Genomic DNA, 25238 nt, shown 5'->3' on the forward strand with positions numbered 1-25238 from the left:
ATAATAATTCCCAAGAGACAAGGGTGAACAGTGGTTTCAGTGACCAAGTGTCACACCATTTCCTCCTGGGACAGAATGAAATCTCTCTTTTTCTCTACAACTCTCCAGCCAGCGCTGCTCCGTGATGGGCTCCTGCCTGCATTTCCACTGTGCAGCTGACTCCAGAAGGACACAAACCAGCAAGGTTCAGGTTTCCATCAGAAGGTGTCAAAGTTGGGGCAGAAGGAAACACAGGGAAGTCCTCCGTTTCTCAGGTTGGTCAGTAAAGGCTCAGGATGCATTTCCCCAACACCCTTTGTAAATGAACAACCAGTTGGCACCGCAGCCACTCAGGCAGAGATCCCTCTTTGCCCCACCAGTGAGGATGACTCCAGCACCATGATCACAGCGAGCTCAACGTACTTCCATCCCTAAGGGCTTCTGTCCTGCCTGTTTTCATATCACTAACAAAACACACATTTCAGTAGAATGACATTGAATTAAAGCTGAATACTAACAGGTTCAACTATTCTCCACTGTCTTAAAGATGTGAGTGCATGATATAGTAATTATTTTCAGTGAAAAATGTTTTCAACCCAATGTTTTTGTGGCTTTGATATTATTTTAGTCTATGTATGCACTTATCTTCACAATATTATAGATTCCAGCTGGTATCTGCATTTTGAAAACCCTGCAATTTGTAAGACATAATGAATCTACCACAGAGAAGGGAATAAAATAAATGATGTTTTTTAAGCTGTCTTTAGTGCTTTTGTACTACAAAGAAATAGTTTTTAAAACACTGACATGATACTTTGGGGAACTGAGGTACTAATTAGCAGCTATTTATCCTAAGCCAGCTTTGAATAGTAAGAGACCTGAACATATAAGGCTGCTTTAAGCAAATCAGAAATACAATATTGAAATATTTGCAAATTGTGACATGGCTGTTGCTCCCAGGCCAAAGTGGCGTGCGTGGGAGTCAAGTGTAAAGACCATGAGTGGTTCTGTTGCCAAGCTGGTTTTGTAGGTTTCTCCCTCACTCTCGTGTCTTTTTTCCTTTTTTTTTTTTTAAATATCTCCCATGTAACTTGATGATCTAAAAATGTCAGTCATCCAAGCTAGAATTGATAACACTGCACCGTGACGGATCCATGATCGACAGAACTTCCCAACATCCCCCTACATGAGAATCTTCATTTGTGCTACAGGCACCTTTCATCTGGCTTCAGATACAGACACCCTTCTGTAATACAGAGCAATGTGGAAATTCCACGTCCTGTCTCTTTACTGGGAAGATTTGAAAAAGGAGAAAATTAAAAGCTTAAAAAATTGAAATTTAACATCAGCTTCAAGGCTCTACATTCATCTCTAAATGGAGTAGGTTGTCAATAATACAAGAAGCAGATTAATAAGCAGGCTAGAGTTTGTTCAGCAGTAGGAGGCTGGCTACAGTAATAGTCCTTGGTAAGAAACGAGCAAGCTACATAAAAAAATCAATAAGCACAGGAATCTGAGGATGCAAAAACCACCTTCCCTCTAGAAGAAAGTTCCAACTTCAGACCCTTCAGGAGCGTACAGGTGCAAGTACAGAGTAATAAAAACAGGCTGAGTAGTTGGACTCTACCTAGGAGGGGAATAGAAATGAGAAGAAGGTAACAGCTCTCACCAGGACACAGGTGGAAGCAGGCAGGTCTGAAAGAGCCAGGCAGTCACCTTCCAGCTCAAGGACAGCTAAGAACTCTGTGGGAAAACTGCCCACACGAGACAGTCACCTCTGGTTTAGGGGAGAGACTATGCTCAGGAGGATGAATCTACCTGCTCAGAAAAAAAGACCTAAATGCTAAAGACTGCAACCAACATGGGCAAACACAGCAACGAGTTCTGTCTGCAAGAGGGACATGTCAATTGTCATCCCAGGGTGAGCAAAGGGACTGTAACTACCCACGGTCTGGAGAGGAGGGTCCAAACACACCTAGGTCTGTGAAATGACACACTTCGCTGTTTTATGAGCACATATGACAGCTATAAAGGATTGCAGCTTGTGTTCAAAGAGGAAACAAGTCTGCTTAGAAAGAGGTTCCTCCACCATCTTGATGTCTGTCCTGAGAAACAGAGTAGGAAGCTACATATTGGGCCTCTTAAACTACATATTAGTCACTGCTATGAGTTAGCCCTCCTGCCTCATCTGCTGCATTGTCATCTACTCCAAACCCAAGACATTTCTCCAAATGGAACACTGTAGGTAACGGGGTCCTTAGACACACTCTTCCTGAATGGAAGGAAGAGGAGTAGGATGCTGGCAGCAGCAAGTCAGAGAAAGAACCAAGACAAACAGTGACATATTGTCCAAGCTTGCAAAAATGCAAAGGAATTACTCCCTTCCTCCTGGAGATTTCTCCAAATCTTTATTTTTCCTTCCATTCTTCACATGGTGGGTCAGAAGGCAGCTTTATTTGTCTGAGAGAAGCTGAGTCTCATTCTCTCTCCTGAAGACCAACAGAGGTGCTACAGAGGGACAGTGTGTATGCCAAGTCTAGTCTCACCTTCCACCAGCATTTTGCAAGAGTACCCAAGACAGACTCCCAACACCTTCATTTCCTACACAGTAGCTAAATGAATCAATCACCCCACTGGTCTGAAAACGAAATGCAGAAATAAGTACAGCATCTATAAGTAGCAGAACTGGGATATCTGAATCTATTCTCACTTTGGGCCACAAATCCTCTTAAAAGATTCTCCACGTGTGCTCAGTTAAAATGGGAAAGTTGCTTGCAGTGGCCTGAGCAGTTTCAGGGAGCATCCTCATTTATCTCACCTTCCGCCAACGCTGACCGAGCCAGACCACAGCAAAAGGGCTCAGCAGTCAAACCAACCCTAAGCTGCTACCTCCTAGAAAGTGTTTTCTTCTGACCATTCTATCGATGAAACTGGAAAATGTTGCCAGGGCTTCCTCCCCCACTCCCCACTCCTCTTCTCCCTCCCTTTTTCCCTGTTGGACAATCACAGGTGGCTGACAGCTCTATCCTGCCACTAACTCAATAGAAGCCCTATTGAAAAGCACCAAGAGCTCTGTGTTCCCTCAATTTAATATCCCAGCACCAGCCGAGCAGACACTGCATCCTGCCAAGACAAACATATGGGACTTGGCAAAAAGGGAGGGGGGCAGTTTCTGGAGACAGCCCTCCAGTCTAAACTTCTTAAGGAGTCGATATAAACATGCTTTTATAAAAAAAAAAAGGTGCTGCCTCGTCTAAAAACACAGATTCAGCCCAAAAACACTACCACCTTTCACCCTCTCTGTTAGTTTAAGGTGTGTTCAGTTCAATGACTGTGCAAAACCTGCGTCACAGCTACCTGCCGCTCGCTTTTTTTAATCCAAAACCAAAAACTTTTTGGAGCCACATCGAACACTGGTTGATTTACTGGAAGAAAAATAAAAGCAAAGAAGGATGCTTTGCCTGCAGCACATTTCCCTTTGCCTGCCTCCACCAAAACAGAGCTACACTGGGTGGAAACCGGTTAGAAGTTTCCTACATGCGTAGCTCCAGGGTTGTACCTTCAATTCACTGGGTGGATAGTATTTCTTGTGCCACGTGGGATCCATATTTTGTCAAGAATCAACTGATTCTCTGGATTTCTTCTTCAAAAATCTTCTAGATACTGCTGATGTTGTAGAGTTTGCCCCACGATGCCCCTCTTCAGTTCATGACTATTAAATGGAGTGTTATTCTCCAGGATTTCTTCATACACACCTCTCTAGTTAGGTAGGAGCACACAACAAAATGCCTCACACGGCATTGTCCTACCTAGTCCTACGGCTTCATTTATTAAGCTGGCACAGATACACATGCATTGCGCTCATACTAAAGCATGTCTGTCACCTACTGGGGTTAAAATCTGTGACAGAACACTGACAGATACCTTTCTGACAGCACAGACACGTTTTCCTGCTAGATAAAAGATTGGGTAGATAAAGAGTCTCATTTTCTAGCTTCCCAAAGCATCATTTTCTAGTCAGTATCCACAATCTTAATGCTCTGTACCAAACAAAACCGATTAGCTCAGCCATCCACATAACACCCTCACAGCACATGACATAAATCTCAAACCAGTCAAACTTCTGTGGACAAATGGAGTCAAGTAACTTCATACTTACAGATGAGTCCCATTACTCGTACACAAAACACATCTGCCAAACCAGGGAAGAGTTCCCCTCCTGCTCTTAATGCCACTGAGATATCTGGAATGCTTACCTACTTTTGTCTCTTTTTCTATTTATTCTACTTTCCATAGTTACTGCTTGTCTAACTTGCATAGGTCAATGTATATCATAATTCATGAAAATAAAGTGAAAGCAATCAAGTGTTACACATTTTCTTCTATTTATGACACTTCCAAGTAATTTAGACTCCTTGATCTGTATTACTTTACCACAACACTGGGTACAACATACACTACTGATCTGATAAAAGTGGCTACACATAATTTAAAAATTACATCAAGTATGGAAGACATTTCATATCAAGACAGAAAGCTTACCAAAGTGACCAGAAATGGCATTCAGTTCAAATTCCAAGCAATTATGCAGAATTACAAATTTTCTCTTAACCTCACTAAAAATGCAAAGAGGTAAGTCCACCCAAAGAAGAATGTACTGGCCATGGCTCTGTCCACAGTGCATGTTGCTGCAAGTTGCCATCAGAATTGCAGCTAAATTAAGAAGAACCAATTACTCTGTCTGCAGGACAGACCGTGGAGACCAACCCTGGCAGGACAGCCGTTCCTCGCTGCTGCAGAGCCGGGGGAACTCGTCAGCTCCCTGAGAAACAGGAGCCAGCATCAACAGCCTTCCGTGGCTTGAGGAAACTTAAAGAAACAAAGGTGGCAGAAAATTAAATGGCTAAGCAAAGACCTGGAGCCACGTGCAGCAGGGATACACAGCCTTGCTCCTCAGTGCTGAGCAAACAGGCCCTTCCCTCATGCGTTTGCTCGTGCAGCTGAAAGCACAAAGTACCACAATTTTGACGATATCGACCTCAATACTTTGCCACCACATGACGTTCGGAGCTGACCAAGGCACATGCTTAAACAAAGCCATCTCAAAAGGTATTTGTGAAGCCTGGAGACAGCACCACGAAGCCAGGAGGGTTTCCAGCCCCCGTGGTAGCAGAGGTTGTCCCCAGGGAGCCAGGGTGAGTGGCACATTGCTCAGAGACTGTCACGGTGCTGCTGGCAGACTCCGCTTCTGGGTCACATCAGGGGACGCAGGCCTCTGCGCAGTCCGTCTCGTGGGGCTGGCAGGGAAGGGGAAACGCCGTCCAAAAGGACATACTTCTCTCGCTGCACATCTTCTGCATGTTAAAGTATTTATGGTCTCAACATACTTGGCATATAAAAAAATACTACACGTTAGAAGAATGCTGGAAAAAAAGTAATATGGCAGAACTCTGCACATTTTGAGAAACAGATGTTATTGATACAGTTGCTGGGTGCCTACAGAGGGAGAGAGGAGGTTTGCAGATGAAACTCCTTCTCCCCCACGGATGGGCCTCCAGCCCCCATGGACCCTCAGAGGCTTCGGGGGCTCTGGGCAGACACAGCGGCTTCGAGGCAAAACATCTGCACTTGCCGGCTCCTTCCGCACCGGCACCCTTTGAGTGATTTCTAGTGTAGCAAGCAGGAACTCAGCAGCTCATTTTTCCTCTGTGGAAGATCAATGCGATATAAAATCCGTGTTATATCACATGTTTTATCTGTTGCAGAACTCTTGGCAATGCATTGCAGAATTAAAGCAAAAGCTCCTGAATCATTTTAGTCTCAATTCTTGAAGGCTATTAAACACAGATGGCATAGAGAAGCGTTAAGATTTTTCTTACTCAATAAGGGCTAACAGTGAGAGAGCATTTATTTAAAAGTACTAAAACCAATTTTGAATCAAATTAAATACTCCAGCAGTACCCATTGCTCAGGTTTCACAGCCAGCTGAGTTACTCACACAGCAGAAGTTTGTGACTAATCACCTAATACCAGATTTTTAAAACAAAAAAAATCTTCTGCAGCTACAAAGAACAATATTATATGTTCAACTGAATACCAGGATGAAGATTCAGAAACAGGATGAAAACATAGGAATGTTTAATATCCTCTTCCAGACTACGGACACAATTTAGAAATACAAAGTTAAGACACACTCATAGTAAAATACTGAATGTCAAGCTGACCAGAAACAATACACTCACTTCCTTAAGTAGGAAGAGTTCTTCCTGTGGCTAATAAACTAATTTTAAATAACAACCGTGTTCTTCATTTGAAACACATCTAGCACACTCAGTGTGATCCGAAGAATAAAAACATTGCTAGGAGATGATCAGGATATTCTGACACTATGCTGTGAAAAGTCATCTAGTCAAAAGCCACGCCACAACTGACCCTTCTGCACTGTAGCAGAAAAGAACTAAGAGACAAGGAAGGGACTGTGATCTCTAAATGGTCTGTTAATACAGTAAAAGATGAAATAATTTTTTTAAAAAGAGAGAATTGGAACGATATGAATTCCCATCAGAAATATGTGGTGGCTTTCCTGTCTGTTTTCAAAAATGAGGTCCTTAATCAGTCATCAGTGCCGTGATGAACCTAAACCACAGCAGAAACTGAAGGCTTGAACCGAGACAGCCATCCCTCCAAACCCTCCAGCCTGAGATGATCAAGGACTCCTTGGCTGGTGGTGACAATCTCTTTGTGAAATCCATGGCCCACAATAAACAGGACACCAGGCTAGACAATAAAAACGGTGCCATGTTCCTGCAGGACTCTGCAATCGCATTTAAAATGTACAGTACTTAAAATGAAAGCTACTCCTTGTTAAATCTCTGTATCCCATGTGACAGCAGAATCCCCGCTCACCATTTCTTCTCACTCCTCCAAGGAATCCAAGCCCTCTCGATACACTAATTGATCCACTGCTTTAAGGAGCAAAAGACATTCAGAAGAGTCACCGAACTAACCAATATTCTGTTGAATTTGCCCAGAAGAAAAGAAGATGGCAATGTATTACTGGGTCATTGCGCAGGACTGACACTGAGCTTTTTAGCCTCCTCTATAAAAATACATAAAAAAATTCCTTTATGCTGAAATTTCTCATGCTTGGTCTTACTCCAAATGTTGCCTTTCCTTTTTCCCCTTTCAGAAAGTCTAAGAAAAATCAATGGAACCCCTTACGAGTTATATGAAAGCAAAAAGAAAAAACAAACCTTGACTTTACGTGGAAAAATCTGTCTCTTTTTTTTTTGTTCTTGGAAAACCTACTACACAGATTCATTTTAACGGCAAAACTGGCACGCAAAACGCTTTGTCCTTAAAGAAGGAATTGTGGTTTTAAAATATCAGTTATTAAAAACTGAGAAGTATGTACTGGAACATGCTCAACGCAGTCAAGAATCTCCCTGAGCCCAGCGTATCTCTGTAGAAATATTTACTGAGTACAAGTTTTGTCTTTGTGGCACTTACAGAAGCTCTGTGCAGTAACTGGTTTATGGTGAAATGGTGCAGGTAATGGCAAAAGATGCTTCTGGGAAAGGAGCCTGAAGTGGATGTGTGATAAGGGGCACTCATCCCCTTTGCCACAGGCCAATTTTACATGCCCAGAGTTGCCAGTTTTTGCAGTAAATCTGGTGTTTTCACAACTCCTGGAGTCATGGGATGACATGAGAGTCACAGCTTCCTCTGAACAGTGGAAAGGAAAACAAAAAGCAAGGACATTTGATAGCCTTCAAAGGAGACAAAGTAAGAACTTCAAGTGCTGAATATTACAAAGCAAATAAAATAATCCCAAAATATTAACATCTCATGATCTGGAGGATGGAAAAAGGGACAGCTGAGGTCAGCAGCACCATGCCTATTGTGGTACAAAAAAGCAATATTTATTTATCTGCTGCCTGTACAGAGCAGTCATGAATTGTGCCTCAGAATTATCAAGAATTACAAACATTTCAGATATGGAATAACACCAATCACTGCAGCAAGCCGTGCTGTGGTACTTGCATGGTCTGCTCTGCCCAGACCACACTCATCAGCTGGCTGACCAGCTCCCCAATTATGCCACGCACGTCACACCACAGAGCGTTCTGCACTGTGGAAGACAGAGTCACCTGAAGGCCTCCAGCACTGACATCAGCTACCCACCTTCTAGGGCAATGGGTACCCCAAGTCCTAAGGTACAGCCGCTGCGAATCGGGGAGGCTGGTGCCTCCTGCTTGGCATCCATCAGAAATGCCAGCAGAAAGGTACTTCAGCGGACCCTTCAGACTCCTCCTGACTCTTCCCTGCGGTAGTTACAGAGTAGGAATTTATTATTTTTTCACAGAATCACAGATTCGTGCTGGTTGGAAAAGACCTTTAAGACCACCAAGTCCAACCATAAACCTCACACTACCAATTCCACCCCTAAACCATGTCCCTGAGCACCTTGTCTTCCTGTCTGTTAAATCCCACCAGGGAAGGTGACTCCAGCACTTCCTTGGGCAGCCTGTTCCAATGCTTGACTACCCTTTCAGTGATGTTTTTCCTCATATCCAATCTGAACCTCCCCTGGTGCAACTTGAGGCCATTTCCTCTTGTCCTGTCACTTGTTACCTGGGAGAAGAAACCGAGACCTACCTCTCTACAACCTCCTTTCAGGTAGTTGGAGAGAGTGAGAAGGTCTGCCCTCAGCCTCCTTTTCTCCTTTTGCATCATCTTCACTGAGTTTAGGGGCAAGCAGGCTCGTATGGAGACTTATCTGTGTGCTGCTCCCTCCACAGTTGGCTGTAGTTTCTCTCCCCGTGGTGCTTCCTCTGTAGCTTATTTTCACAGACTGTAAAGAAGACTAATTACACAGCTCTAGACTACCAAATGTGGTAACTCACATGCTGCTGAGAAAAAATAAAGACAGCAGACAGCTTGGCTCAACCTTGATAAAGTCCATTTCCACAAGTACCACCTTAGAGGGTCTGCTAATTTATGTTGTAAAGAGCACATCAATCAGTTCTGCAAAGCACTTGGCCTCTCACCACAGTTGGAAGGGTTGCACTCACCGGTCCTTTGCTACACAAGACTTCATGCTATGAGCAAGCTGCCAATGTAGATGAGAAGGATGTCTGTACTTAGAAGACCTTCCAAGATAACAGAAAATTCAGTCAAAACTAAAGGTGAAAAACAGTAATGTCCTCAGATATAAGTTAGAGAAGAAAGAGAAAACTCATGTATTTTACTCTGAATGGAAAATTCAGTTGGTCAACAGCTAGGAAACACCACTTCAAAGTACTGCAGTGCCACAGCTAGTATTATTTACATCAAACTCATTATTTTAAATTGGTTCTACATCTCTGTGCAAAATAACCCATGATAAAATCTCTCAAAGGGAAGAGAAAAGTAGTTTTACACATTAGCGATTTAGTCAGGTATAAAACAAGAAAGCCAAATGACAGTGTGATTTGTATGAGGTTAGAAAGTTAATTGACTGTTGCATGGTTGCTGCTTTTAGAAGAGAAAGTCAGAGTAATTTATTAATGTTATCAGCCAAGTCGCAGACATGGTCTATAGAAACTAAGTATCGGTTTAAAAATCAAAGTGAAAGCAAATATTTCGCCTCATTAAGGGGAACAGCAGCTTTATCCATCATTTCAAGAAACTCCCAATGATAAAACCTGTGATCAGAAGGTTGAACTGACTAACTTTTATTATTATTATTATTATTATTATTATTAAGAATTTTATTATTATTTAAGAACTGGTATGCAGATGATGAGTTTCTACAAGAGACAAACCCATCTTGTCTGCCTTCTGCTTTCTTCTTTTTTCTCAATAACCCTGCACAGCATTTTCTGTCCAGTCTTACTTCTTGCTCCCTTTGCAAACCTCAGACCATGTGGCTCCGAGGTCAAATTCCAGATACAAGCAAGTACAGCGCTGAATAAACAAGGAACATCAAAAAAAGGCATTACTGAATATGGCTTCTGTATCTCTACCCTACAAAATGCAGTTTCAAATTCAGTACAAACTCTACCGTCAATAAGAACTTTGAGAGAGGTTATGAGGATTAAGTTTTGAGAACATTGACTATTTCAGTATCTATTTACTTTCTTTTACTGAGACACATACTTTACCACACGTGATACGTGAAGGCACAACATGAATGAGAGCCCAATTCATGTGCTCTATGTGCGTTATCAAGGGTCCACAGAAGTTATACAATCTGGTTTTTATTACTAAAACTATAAAAAAGGGTTGTACTTGGTAATTTTAATAAGCTTGGGCTATTTTATAAACTGTTAGCTCTGAGTCTCCAGGAATAAAAAACAATTTAAGAAGTATATGCTACTTTGGTAACAAAAAGCAAAAATCCAGAAAGGAAATTATTTGTCAAACTGCCTTAAAAGGACTGTTCTGTGAAAATGCAGGGCCAAGACTAAAAGGTGTGATTCAATAACAGCTACAAAACAGATATCCAGAGCAGCACCCAGTCACCAGTGATTTGTTTCAGGCCATTTTTTAACCACCTACCCCAAGGATGGTATCACTTCACTGAGCTCAGACACACACCCCGATAGCTCTCCACCTCTGCGAGCGTGGGTTTCTCTTCTACACGTCAAACCTGGAAGCAGCGCTAGACAGACAGCCTCCCTCTTGACTCTGCACTAGGTCTGCACACACTACGTACAATCACAGACTGGTTTGGGTTGGAAGGGGCCTTAAAGCTCATCCAGTTCCAACCCCCCTGCCATCAGCAGGGACACCTTCCACTAGACCAGGTTGCTCAAAGCCTCATCCAACCTGGCCTTGAACACTTCCAGGGAGGGGGCATCCACAGTTTCTCTGGGCAACCTGGGCCAGTGTCTCACCACCTTCACAGGAAAGAATTTCTTCCTAATATCTCATCTAAACCTGCCCTCTTCTAGTTTAAAGCCATCACCCCTTGTTCTGTCACTCCCTGCCTTGTACGAGAAGACAGCATTACAGCAGCAGTAGGTAGAGCAGAGAAGCAGGGCAGGGGCAACATGTAAATCCCCAGTTCTCAGCTTCACAGCACACTTGAGGCTGCTGTACTACCACTGACTGTTTTCACTCTCAGTCCCAGGAGGCAGAGCCAACTGGGGACAGTTATACTGACCTGTAAAGAGCAGTTGAAGCCCCTAAATATGTTGCTTAAAAGGTACAAATTACACATAGAAGCATACTGTGTCATAAAGAATATTTTTTCAAAATCAGAAATAAACTATAAATAAAAGTCTAGAAGTTGTAGCAATCAAAGCTGAGTCATTGTAGTTTTAATGAAGAATTGGAGCTTTTTCGTACAGACTTTCTACAGATGCCTGTTCTTAAATCCCTTTCTAGAGAAGATGACCTGATTAAAACACTTCCCTATTCAGCATTAGCATAACCAGTGCAGCTTAAAATTCAACTGTCCTTCCCACCTCTGCCTAACTCACAACATACTGTGAAGTGTCTTAATTATCTTCAAATATTCTCTCCAATCTAGAAAGACAGAAAAAAAGAGACTAGTAACCGTGTCAGACATCTCAGCATCGTATTTTCCACTTGTGGCTACGTAGCACATACACATTTTGGCAAACCTTGGGAAGTTCTTAAGTTCCCAAATCAAGTGTTCTGGGCCACTCCTGTTGGAACTTCCAGAGAGCCTCCAGGAAGTCCCCAAAGTGAAGTCCTCTTCTTCTGAAGAGTTCATAGGCAACTTCATCACTTCAGGTCACTCAGATGCCAGCCTGAACTGCCTTAATCTCATCTTCTCCTTCCAACCCCTCAACATAGCACTTGTACCTCCTGGCTGCCCAGCACATGAGCAGCACTTGGCCCATCCATTTGGCATGAATGCTTCTGAAAATCTAGTTGCCGAGGTAGGAGCTGCATCACCTGGTGTAGCAACAGCTCATCCAGCCGTTTGTTTCTGAGGGAGGACTCTTTGTTCAGGCAAAAAGCTTGGCCAGTTCGTTATGCAGATGGTCATTCTGGAATTTCAACTTTCTACAATCCGATGAAACACTATTCAAAGCCAGCTAAACAATTATGCCTTTCTGCAAATTCCAGTTACGGCTGTTTTTCTAGTTTCCAACCTGCTTTATTTTATATCATAAACCAGCATTACATGTTCTTTCAGGCAGGACATCATGTTCACTGCTGCTGCTACAGCAAAAGATATGCAGAAAGCCTACCAAAAAAAAAAAAATCAATACTGGTGAAGTGTTGCCTAGAAAGCAGAGCAGTAAACAGTTTTGGTACCAGTCATCTTTCCTTAATTGAAGGGATGAGGAATTATGCAGGACTATCAAAACAGATGGGACTGACTCTACTTTCATCCTTACTTTCAATTATTTAATAACCTGTTGCGACTCTTTCCTGAACAGAGAATAAGGAGAGCTTGTTTTAAGACAAATATCAAAACTTCACTTCCAGTTACCAAAAAGTGTCTACAAATGCTTCCTATGAGCCCTTTCTGAGAAAAGCGAAACCACCTCCACCTTTTTTGAACAGGTACAGTTCCAGGGAGAAGACCACAAAAGATCTCTGGGATGTGACTGCCTTCAAAACCTACAGAAATACCTAATAGGGGACTCACAAGACACTAAAATCGTGCCTTCCCTCTGGACATTGCAGAGGCAAAACCCACCTCTCCTCAACACCCCAGAGAAGAAGTGTTTCCCCCGGCTCCTCTCAGTGCCAAGGTCAGGAGGTTCGTTCACAGCACAAAACACTGAGCCATAAAAGTTCTCCACTTGGGCAGAAGAAAGGCTTCCTGCTCTCATCAGTGGCTTTTGCATCTTGCCAGTCAGGTGAGAAAAAAGATTTCATCTTGTGCAGCTTTGGAAAGAACCTTTTCTCATCAAGAAAACTCCTTACTGTCTCTACCTGTAAAGGGACTGCTAGTCCCAAATCATTCCTCGCAGTTGTGACCGGGTGATCCTCTAAGACATTGAAAAGGCATGTGCTCTCCTAGGCTGGAAGCATTTGCTACATAGAATAATGCCTGAGGAAATAAGGTTGTCTCCCCTTGAGGTGCCAGCAGGGACTGAGGCCTTTCGGTTCTTATTAAGATTGGCCACGGCAGAGCAGGGGCTCAGCAATTCGCTCCAAGCATTTTAACAGACACTTATTACAATTTATGTGGACTTTTAAAAAGATCTTACAAGATAACTGGCAAGGTCGTGAGTGCAGCTGTAACTGTAAAGCAAGGGAACTGATTTAACGTGAACAAGGAAGCTTTATGCATTCACAATTCTTTTTTCTTGTCCGTTTCCCTTATTTTTTCCCCAGACCCCAAGAGCTGTTTCACAAGCAGGCTTAGTCTCTAATCTCTTATTTTCATACTGCTACCGTCCATCTACTGCACTGCTGGTGTACCACCCAACTCCTTGCGCAGCACAAGGATGGAAATAATCCTGCCTGAAACAGAATCCTTCAGTACCACTTTGGGAAGGTATTCAAATAATAAGATCCTTCCCCAGAAAAAGCTGTATTTGATATAGCTGCTTATAGATAAAACCTGTTCTTGCAAAAGACACAGAGAGAAGAGGGACAGTGCAATTGGGCAGAAGCCCAACACCACCTCAAAACCTGAGAGTGCTGGTAATTTTAAAAGCCATCTGTTGGAAACCATTCCCTTATTGATCCCACCCTTATTTCACTCTGTAAGGATCCATCTGCAGAAGGGAATCCCAAGAGTGAAATATCCTTTCAGCTTGCCAAGAAAAAAAGGCAGGAAGGCAAGTACTGGGTGCACCCCCATCCCCTAAAATCTCCCCATCCAGAACCCCGCTGCCCAGGTGATCTTTCAGAGGGAGCTGGAGATGAAAGAAAGCAACAGGCTGACTATAGATTTCATTTCTATGTATGTCCCAAGAGAAATTTGCACAGTTTCCATCTCATCTACATTCTGAGTTTTGAGAAAACTCGGAAACAGGTTATTTGAGAAAAGCAAGTGCCAGGGAGGACACTCAATATCGAGGAGTTTTTGAATCGGATACTGACGTGACACTAAAGCCAGCACCAGTAATGCCAACGCCATCCCACCCACCACTGCCTCTGACAGGGACCTGCTCCTCCTGGGTTCTGCACAGCCTGGAAAAGCCTGGACTCAAAAGCAGACTCAGTGGCATTCTGAGTGTGAAATGAAGGGATAATATTTTTGTTGGATTATAAAGGAATAGGGCAATTCACTTTTTTTCCCCTGACTCTGCAGAGCATCTGTACCCCAGAAACACCAGTAAAGGTGTCCTCTGCATACAACGGCAAAGGAGTAGCTTAGCAAAATTTATTTTCTGTTAAGATTAGCTCAAGAAGGGCTGTAGAGCCAAAACTGTTCTGTAGAGAGAGATGCTGTTGGAATATAAACTCAAATCTGTGCAAATCCATGCTTGAGAGATGTTTATTTTAACATATTCATAGCCATAAACAAGCATCCCTTTCATAGCTTAACCACTTTCTCACCTCTGTAAACTACTCCATCAGTGAAATGGAGAATAAGCAAAGAAAGATGATCAGAACACAGTCATGCTGCTTTTTAAGACACAACACCCCCAGAGCAGGACACGTGGACTTCAAATATATTACTTGACACAGACTTCCTTCCCTTAAAACATGCCATATGAGAAATATTTTAAAATAAACTAAAAAGCTAATAAACACTATTTTCCAGTTTAACTGCTCCACTACGTTTGAGGAGCAAACCAAAAGGATTCTCTCTCTGTAACATACCTGTATGCCTACATACACACCCATGTGCCCACATAGTCATCCCCAAACACCTGCGTGGGGAACCTGGAAGCCAGCAGACACCACAGCTTTACTGGGATGGGGTGTGAGGACTGAGTGGGGAAGGGATCTCAGGGCAATTAAAGTACCAGAAAAAAAATCGCTCAGTAGGTTTGTACTTTAAATACCTTATTTTCTGATAAAAGTAGGGGACACAAAGTTCTCTCCCGCGACGGAAGTCCAGGAAACATGTTTGTGGTGATGCAATGCTTGTCTTAAAATGTGCAAAATGTAACCAGCCCCAGGATCTTCCCAACAGATCCAGTGATCTTAATACAACCAGGCTGGGACAGTCCTTCAGATTTAAGACAGATACATATCTAATTATTCTCTAGGAGGTTTACACACAGTTTAAATCTGTGTTATCTTGAATTTGATTGTGCTGCTAAATGGACTTCTCTGAAGCCACATGCACACAGCGTTAAGTGATGTGTTCAGACATATTTTACTTGTCTAATAATGTGGAAAAATTCTTAAATATATTAAACTTTGAAGGGACATGCTGTTAAATAAGAAAAACCTAATTTCTCAATCAAAAATAATTACAAACACTATTAAAACAGACATCTTTAAGTCAGCTGTTATTAAGCAAGCAGAAATGGGTTTCTTCCCCCCTTTTTTTTTCCAATCAAGCATCACTTGCACCATGGCATAAATGAAGAAGGAACTTAAAGCATTTAATCTTTTGACAGCTTATACAGGAGACTGTTGAGCCCTGCAGAAAAGCCTTTAAAAATTTCTGCAGTGTCACATACAGACACCACGACTAATTCCAGTGTCCCTATGACAGCAGCGTTGCACATCACCCCTGGCTGGGGCCTTGGAGGAACCACGTGGGCTCCAGCAGCTAGGTGTTTCATCAGGAATCACCAGCCCCATTTTTAAGCAAGGAATGACTGTAATCAAAGCAACGAGGGGGAAAACTGAACTACTGCAAAGGTAGATTTCTAATGCCTCGCTGAAGTTCGCAGTTCTTGCTCTTTCCTTCTCTCCCTGAGAAATCATGCTTGGGGCAGGCTACCGGAGAGGAGGAGAGAAAAAAATCTCACATTTTTCCATGATCCTTTGTCTCAGAAGGGGTTTTTGTGGTCTCAATTCATACTCCAAGGCCCAAGAGATCTGTAAACCCTCTGCTGATGCTCCCCAGCAGTCCTCTCACTCTCCACCATGGGAGGAGCTGCTCTCTCTGTTGTATCATCAGTTGGACAGACAGGGACCATGGTGCAGGATGCACAATGTACTTCATCTATTTTATTTATTTAACCCATACTCCCACTGTTTCCTTACCCAGGATTCTTCTCAGCACCTTTTGCAGAGGGAAGCAGCAGTGGATAGGGCTGCTTCCATCTCTCTCCATGCAGGAGAACAGCTCTTGCAGGAGGGATTTCTTCAGGTCAGTGAGAACGTCAGGCCTTTTGCTTTTGTGCTCCATTTTAAAAATACACGCCAACTTTTTCCATTTGGAAAACCTATTACCCAAACCGATCGCATATTTCTGAGCTATGAAAAATATTTGTGTGGCTCCTTATATTTTGGCCCAATTTGATCTACGTTAAATCCACAGCAGTACTACTGTGTATCTATTAAGTTTTTCCTATGACCACGCAATCCCTGGAATAAAAGGAAAGGGAGCTGCAGCCCATAGGAAAAATATCATTTCAGAGGAGGACTTAGCAGTTCAAGCAGCCTTGAAAACGTAAAATATACAACCAAGTGGAAACTCTGAGCATAACCCTTTGTACTACTTCCTACTCTAAGCACAACGCATGGAGGTTTGCCCCAGTCACTGTCCTTGAACAGGCAGCCAGAAGTTAGTATGAACAACAGGTTTCTAAAACGATCTGCTGAAGCAGAGAGATTCTCTCTGCACCTCTAAAAAAACAAAGCTTTCTTTTCAATTGGGTTTAATAATCTTACTTTGGTCATGGGCTGAGGTTCCCTGAGGGACAGGGCAGGAGGCAAGAGTGGTGCAAGATCTTTTGCAAATGCTCTCCAAGCGATTCACGCATCTGCCTACAGTATCTGTCTTGCAGACATAAACTCTTTGGCATTTTACTGAGAGAAAGCTTCACAAAAATGAGTTTCAATGAGAGCTTTGGAAGAAGAGGGAGGTCTTACATGGGAAAAAGCAATTTGTTCTAGGCAAGAATGGGAGAAATGTACAGCAGGAGGAGAGAAGGAGATGCAAGGGATAAGAAATGAGGCAAATCTATCATTAGCCCAAAGAAAAACTTATAAAAACAAACAAGACCAAATAAATGGAACTTGAGCAATCATCTGCATAAACTTTGACTACACTACAAAAAGTAAGGGTGAAGTATATACTTGTTTTGAGTGACAACTTCAAGGAGAAGCAAGCTAGACAAATAAAATAATTGATGTATGATATTCTTTTACACTCTATTGGCATTTTACTTCAACCACCTTCATATCCTTTCTCAATACTCCTTCCCTCAGTGTTTTATGCAAGAAGCCTGAAGTCCTGAATAAGTGACACAACAGCACTGCTTTTTTCCATGTTTCTGGAGCTTCTGAACTTTGAGAAATCATCTTTGTTATGGATCACTGTGTCTGAAAATATCTGTATTAGCCTCTAGGAAGTGCTATGTACTGCAGAGGTGACAGGGATGAAGCTCAAGCCCAGCCTAACAATGACCAAAGGCTCTCAGTCAAATGAGGAGGACAAGCTGAGGTTACCAGATGGGCTCTGTCTATCCAAAGAGGCAGCTGCAACCTATCAAGTCCAGTTTGTAAGTCCACAGGGCTGCCAAGTGCAGTAAAAAGCAAGTGGTAAGAACAGGCCCGGCAGGTTAAGGGAGTTCACTGCAGGGATGTAATTCCTGGGGGAAGGGCGCAATAGGGCAGGGGAGCACGGACGTAAGAACGTTAAATCAGCCTAAGACACCGCTGCCATCTGCACAGGGCAGCACGTGGGGGACACGGTTCTGTCACCTTGGCCCTTTACTCTTTTCCCGTGTTTCGTGCTCCCAGAAGGAACGGGATGACCAGATATCCACCCGGTCACAGTCGGGGCAGTGGAAGCACACAGCTTCCCATGCTGCCCCCACAGCCCCCAGCCTCAACTGGGAGAGACCTCCAGGGCTGAGGAGCCTCATTTCGAGCCTCGATGCACATCCTGGTCCTCCTGAGAGCACCCACACCTACACCCACCACAGCTTCTCCCCATGACACGCTCATTGCCTCACACCAATGCTCCAATTACCTTCTCACAGCAGCTCTAATTGACAATGGGTCTCTAATAACATTCTTCTTTAGGATGCTGGAATTAACCTCATCAAGAGTTTCCCATGTGCTATAATCAGATGCTCAGCCACAGTTCAAGTGTTTGTTTCCAAAATGCTAGTCTAATACACTGAGATAAACCATCACCAGCTCCTAAGAAAGCTGTTTCTCCATTCAGCAACATCATCTTGCCAGCATGGGGGAAATCATGTTGAAACAATACATTAGTACCAACACACAAACAAGAAATAAGCCTTACTACTTCAGTCCTGATGGAAAAATGGTAATAAAAACAGATTCTAAACAAATCAAAATGCCCTGAAACTGCTTAGATCCTGGTATGCACTTAACCACATGCCTGAACTTAAGCATATTTTTAAGGCTTTTCCTGAACTGAGGCTTAAGCCTTTGTGCAAGTATCCCTAGTCTGAAATACTCCAGCCTGTATTGCAAATAATTTCCCAAAGGAAATTAACTGTGCATCCCTCTGTTCATCCTTCGTTCAGACACTTCAAGTAACTCCAGAATCATTAATGAAAAGAATGCCAAAACCACCAAAGGTAGGAAACTCTCATCAGCTTCCTTTCACAAAGGGTGAAATTAAGACAGAAAGTTCAAGGCTAACATTTAAGAAGTCCCTACTTTCAAGAGGTCTGTGTGAGGGGATTGTCATGACAGATAATCAAAACCAAACTCTGAGGATACGTTCACACTCCCAAAATACCAACAGCTGCACATTAACTTGTGGGAAAGTACTGATCGCAGAGACACATACAAGCTTCTTCATGTCTCCATATCCTCAGAAAAAAGGGATGACAATAAGCAAGTGTGGAATAATCCATCTCAAATGGCAGATCTGAGTCAGCTTGTGTTTTTTAATTCTTGACAGTCAGTCTGTCTTCAAGGATTTCCCGGGTTTGACAGCTGAACAGGGCAGACAGACTAGTCAAGACCTTTCATTTGCAAGCAATTGTACTTTCAAATGAGTGCATGCAGCCCTGGACTTGAAGGCCATGGTTTTCCAACAAACAAAACAAGTCACATCTTACTTGGTTATCTGAAGTCAAAGATTAAAGATTCATTGCACTGAGTCCGGCCTTTTCATTCAAAACAAGTAAGGTCAATGCTCTGTAAGAAATGGAAGACAACATCCACGCTCAGCATCGTGTATGTGTGAATTTAACCACATCACGACTCCAACAAGGAGGCACCCATCTATAAATATGTATTTCAAAGCCTTGGTACAATCTAAAGGCATTGCATATCACCAACTGTTTGGGTTTTGTTACAAGAGCAAGAGAGCTAATTGAGAAAGTGATTTTCTCTACAACAAAAGGTAGAGACCGACTGAAAACTTTTACTACTTTGTTATTTCTAAATGCAAAGTTTGCTGTGTTCTGTCGATTTAAAATCTGAAATATCTGTAATGGTTTTTTCAGGCTGGTTGTTTCCTGCGTGGTCCACAGCAGCTACAGCACTGCACCAGGTATAAGCAACCTGTGAAAACCACCACCTGCCAAATCTGCTTTGAACTTAGTTCCACCTCCTTGAACACCTTGCAGTTATTTTCCCCACTTTTCTAAACCATATTCTCCCCTAGACGCATACCAGCACTTTCTCAGCAACAAATTACAAGGTCAGATAAACTTTAGTAACCTTTGAATAGCTAAGCCATTATATCTCCTGTGGCATCTTAGAACAGGAAGCCTACCACACGGGTCAGACACAAAACCACTGTCCAGTATATGCTCACCTGGGAGTAGATTAATTACCTTGCTTTGCAATCTACATTAGATTAAACATTTCAGGTAGTGCAGAGACACACAAAACGCGTTCCCACAGTTACCCAGAAGAGAAGGCACCACGAACACAATCTGATGTGCTCAATGAGATACATCAAATTAAGTTCTTGTGACTGGTTGAATGATCTGATCTTTATGTGGAGGACAAAAGGGAAGACACTGCTCAGATGTAAATAGGGAAGGGGCTGGGCAACTCATGGGGGAAGGTTTCTCATAGCCTTTAATAATACTACTCCTTGCAGTAAGTCTGAGCCTAACGAGACGGACAGCAGAAGAGATGCTCCTGCGCAGGCACTACAAGGAAAAGCAGGAAGGAGGCAGAATGAGGCACAGGAACACAAGAATGTAAGGACTACAAATATGTGAGGGGAGCACACGTGCTCCCAAAGTGTTGTCTGGGTAAGCAGAGCCTTCTTCCTGGCCTTGCCATGCCCACACAATTGTAGGTCCTTCCATTGTCACAACATATTCTGCCTCTGAACACTTACCAAACCGAAGCCAAATAAAGAAAAGCCAAGGGATCAATCAGTGGGCTTAAATCTAGGCTGCTGTCTGTGAAACTACAATTTTATCATCTGCAGATCGAAGTTATTAAGAGCTTTTCTCCTTTTACCCTTCTCTGGTAAGAGATCATAGGCTTCAATTTCTCAAGCCCACCGAGCCCAAGGATGCTGTGACTTCCAGCTGACGCGTGTCAGCGTGACACTAGGATAAACTTCTAGAAAACCTATCTGGTTTTTCATCAGCACTCTTCCCTTCCCAATGCTGGATCAACATTTCTTGCATCACCACTGCACCACCTGAACTTCAGAAGCCCACCACTGCAGAGCTTTAGTAACCTGAACATACAGAGCAGATAAAGGCAGCAGGAACCACAGTAGGTACCAGCCAGCAGTTACAAGCAGGTGGAATTCTCTGAGGCACTACAGCTACACAATCCTCCTGAAGTGAGACAAGGCAGGACTTCTCCACGTGCCACGTGAACTCGGGAAGGACGTTTTTGCTTGATGACTGTAACTCGATTACAAGTTTTGTTGCAACTCTGGCAAATATTTGATAAACTCTATAAATATTGTGACAGGAGAGATTGCTATTTTGAGCAAAACAACGGCAGAAATATACAACAGAAACCTGGGGAAGCACCAGCTTTCTGAAACACAGCAATAAAAACAACAGGCAGCTTCTACATGACTAATTAAGTATCCTTTTGCTATGACAAGTGCATGCACATGCATGGGATTTTTTTTAAATAAACAGGGTTCTTTTCAAGGGATATGAAGCAGATGTGAAGATAGGAAGTTGCAAAACTGATGGCGTGCAGATGACTTTTACTGCAGAAGTAGACAACTAAACTATTTCAAAACAGCAGCGTTCAAATATTTTGTTTTTTAAATATAAGTTTAGATACAGGAAGAGGCCATGGGCAAAATCCTGTTTTACTAAGTGCAAATGCCAATTATTATATTTACAATCAAGCAATCCAAATTTAGCACCCTTATGTTCCTCATAACCATACATCTAGTGCTGAGAGAAAACATTAAAGAATATGAGATTCAGTAATGTCTATGAAGTACATGTTAGCACAACACCCACTTTTGCCCCACTATCAGCAGGTGTCTTATGAGTCATGAGTAAAAAAATCTCCTTAAGCACAAAATAAAATTTCCGAGATCTTTCGCTAACTTGTGGCAAGTCAAGTGTTACTTCTGAGATCAAACTTCTTTTTTAAGCTATACATGGAGTGAATTGTTACCACAGTGATCCCTCTACTGTCTCCCAAAAGATAAGAACCTTGCTGGCTACGTTGCAGAGTGTCTAAATTCCTTTGAAGTAAAAAATAAACCTTTCCAACAGACACACAGCCCTAGAATTTCTCACTCTTGTTCCAGTTTCTGTTAAGCCATATTAGCTCACTCTTCACATCTTTAGGATACACTGAGGATCAAACATTCTAGCTTGGTTGAGAGACGCACAGTATAGGAAGAGAGAAGCCAGAAATGCTAACTTCAAGTTATGTCTGCTAACCTGAGAGCTAGTGGGAAGGGAAAACAAAAAAAAATGTTAAAAAAATCTGGAACCTCATCAATCTTCAGGATTATTTATTTATTTCACACTCACTTGCTTAGTGCTCCAAAATACTGGTACAGCAGCTAGGTAAATTCAGCAAGCACAAGATGGTTTTCAACACAGGCAGGGAAGAGAGTCATGACAGCTTCACACCACGTCTGTGCTCTGACACTGGCTTCCAACCCTGCTACACGGTGGGTGGTTCAGAGGCTTGAAGCAGCCCCTCAAAGACTGCATGAGACAGCCTGGGTTGAGATGAACAAAGACAACAGTGACTGAGGAACACTGACCCACTCTCCTTCTCAAACAGAAAGCACATGTTCTCCTAGTCCAGTCCATAAAACCATGGAAAGCACAGGAAGGGCCTCTCCTGGGTGCTATGGGAAAAGGGTGGTAATAAGCCACAAAACAGAGAAACCTCCTGTTCTTTATTGTGGACCCTGCTGGTATCTGGTGTCATCTTATACATGTGCAGGTTGGTGAAGACAGCAACTACTCCATTTCAGTTAACTGAATACACAGCATGAGCAGCTTGTCAGCCACATGGCAATCTCTGCCGAAGCTGCTGTAGTCCCTAATCTAATTCCATTTAATCCAATTTATTGTTTTACAGTGCTGACTCCCAAGAACTTCATTCAGGATTACTGTTGAACTACAGCTCTCAACCGGAGGGTCTCATTCATTGCGAGAACTACACCTGAAGCTACATCTATCCAGGCAGATGTCTGCATAGCCTTTGTAAACACAGCATAATTCTCCTTAAAAAAAACCCAAAACAAAAGGAGAAACCAAGAAGCCACACCCAACTGACATTAGCTGATCACCTCAGACGTAAACACCACGAGTATTTATTTTCTTTAAGTAAGGAAAGTCAAGGAGCTTTGGCTGTGCATAGCCCTGAGCTCTGAATCAGGGGTTGGAGACATGTATGCAATTACTCACACAGTGACTGAGGTTTGCCAGCCAGTACTTATCACAAAATGGAATCAAATCATTAACATGTGCCACGTGACGGGAAGAGGGAAATCTATTTCCAAGAAGGGATACTTTCTGCAGACCTGTTCATATGATTCCTCTCCTGAACAGCAGTAGAGTAACCACTACATTAATCTTCCTGGATGTTGCAGTCATGTTCCACCACTGCTCCTGCTACTTAAAGAGTACAAGGTAAGTATTGTTGGCTTTCTTTACCGCATGATTGAATTAACGAATGGTATGTGTACTCAATATATGCCCAGCCTTTCAATATGGGATTTGTGTACCGAGCCAGTCGCTGCATCTGCTGAAGCCACAGTGAAATACCACGTTTTCAACTCACACTGCAATCAGGCCTACGTAGTTTCGAGAACAAACCATTTATAGATGTCAACCACTCAGTTCTCATATGATACCTTCTAACGAAACAAAACTGCATATAAGAAAACAGAAAGTATGCTTATTGTTTTAATGTTATTATTTAAAACTTAAATCTGTTGCTATTCTTGGACTACAGGGCAGCCTGATTTTGCTACCCAAGAAGTACACAGTGATGATATGGATGCCATTCACTCACCAAAAGGTCATCTTTCAAATCTTAAAATGACTTCATTATTAATTTGCCCATTTGTAACACCTCATGAAAGTAAAAATGAAAACCAACAAAATGCAGATTTGATTTCTCTCTCTCACACTGGTGAGATCAAGGACTTTGCTCATCAAACTTGGAAAAATTATCCCAGAATAAAGCAGCAGGACTGTATACATCAATACCTACCGAGGCATTTTCTACGGGATTTCAGAAATGAAGTTCTTTAAATGCTTATCATTAGCAATATGTAGTTAAAAGCAACAAAAGCCATGTTCAAAATGGTAAAATACCAGACATTAACGTTATTAAAGAAGCCTTACCAGACCATCACAATTGCTAATAGCAACAGAAGCTCCGGGGATGTCAGTTATGTCTCCCACATAGGCGCAGTTGGTCCACAGGGGCTCTCTTTTCCATAATCTCTCTGCAGTAGTTCTAGTCTGACTCGTGTTGCCAGCATCGCTTCCAGTTTCCACAGAGTCTTCGTACCACTCCACTACGGCCTCGGGAGCCACTAAACGAGTGTTGGGTTTCAACCGGAGATGGAATTCCCTTCCAAACGCAGTGACATTAAAATACAGCTGTTTGGGGCTCTGGGACACCTCCCGCGTTGATCTTCTTTGGTGACTGGCAGAGAGGATATTGGAGATGTAGCTTCCGTCTGCATTGGTGCTAATTGGAATCACTAACCCGTAAGGTCTCGGTCGGCTTTTCCGTAATTCTGCCAAGAGAAATACCCAAAACCAAACTAGAATTAGAACAAGAGCATGGAATGAGCCTGAAGACTGAAGACCAGATGTGCAGCTACAGAAGCACACGTCACCAGAACGAACAATAAACGCAAGGACACCACAGACCATTGCCTTGACCGTTATGGGCTCTGCTCGTTCAGAGAGCGACTCCAGCTGTGGCTCATCTACCGTCCAACACACCACAACTACCGCGTGCTCCAGCCTAACGCCAAACGCCTGGTGTGCAGGACCCCTCCTCTGCCTCACATCTCCCCCTTCCAAAATTCCCAGTTTAGGATTCCTGTTAGAGCTACTCTAAATCACTCCACTGATTATTTCAGCCGAAGGATGATAAAAACCTGTGTGGTTTTTAGAAGGAGAGGGGACAGTGCCACTTACCACAGCAGTGTGCATTAAATTATCTACTAGATAGCAAGTCTGGGTATAAGAATGCCCACCTAATGTTGGCAAACATGTGTCACTGCTCTCTTTAGCTGGAACAGGCTTATGAACCTTCACTTGGGTACCCTTCAGCAAGGCTTTTAATACTCTTATCAATTGTTATTATAAAAATGCTTTGTACTACTTTTACTCAAACACAGAGAAAACATGAAAGAAAGACTCAGTCTTTTGGCTAAGATCAAGTGTAGTATCTGCGAAAGATGAAAAGCATTTTACACATCATTCTGTTAAGAAAGGTACAAGAAACCAGGGATAACATGAGGGGAAGGTCATTTCAACTTCAGGGAAAGCAGATGGATCAGACCAAGGTGGACAAACACAGGAGGTTGTGCCCAGTTATGTGCTTCAAGTAAATACACACCACAGGTGTTGGGTTGACATGCCTAAGGGACAGTATGCCATCCAGAGGGACCTCGACAAACTCCAGAAGAGGGCCCATGTGAACCTCATGAGGTTCAACAAGGCCAACTGCAAGGTCTTGCACCTGGGTCAGGGCAACCCTGGTATCAATACAGGCTGGGGAATGAAGGCACTGAGAGCAGCCCTGTGGAGAAGGAGTTGGGGGTACTGGTGGATGAAAAG

The 25238-nt window shown here is 42.8% G+C and overlaps 1 protein-coding gene across 1 annotated transcript in view; it reads right to left on the reverse strand.

Moving 5' to 3' along the window:
* ADAMTS3 (ADAM metallopeptidase with thrombospondin type 1 motif 3) overlaps positions 1-25238 on the reverse strand; it is a gene marked incomplete at both ends in the record, with an annotated part of 103350 nt that overhangs the window by 69830 nt on the left and 8282 nt on the right. The window contains one exon of the mRNA XM_029084960.1: positions 23784-24184. Within this exon, the coding sequence (XP_028940793.1) occupies positions 23784-24184 (401 nt within the window). The remainder of the gene's footprint in view (positions 1-23783; positions 24185-25238) is intronic.

The sequence above is a fragment of the Antrostomus carolinensis genome, unplaced genomic scaffold, assembly GCF_000700745.2.
Source record: "Antrostomus carolinensis isolate BGI_N321 unplaced genomic scaffold, ASM70074v2 scaffold5345, whole genome shotgun sequence".
Lineage (NCBI taxonomy): Eukaryota > Metazoa > Chordata > Aves > Caprimulgiformes > Caprimulgidae > Antrostomus > Antrostomus carolinensis.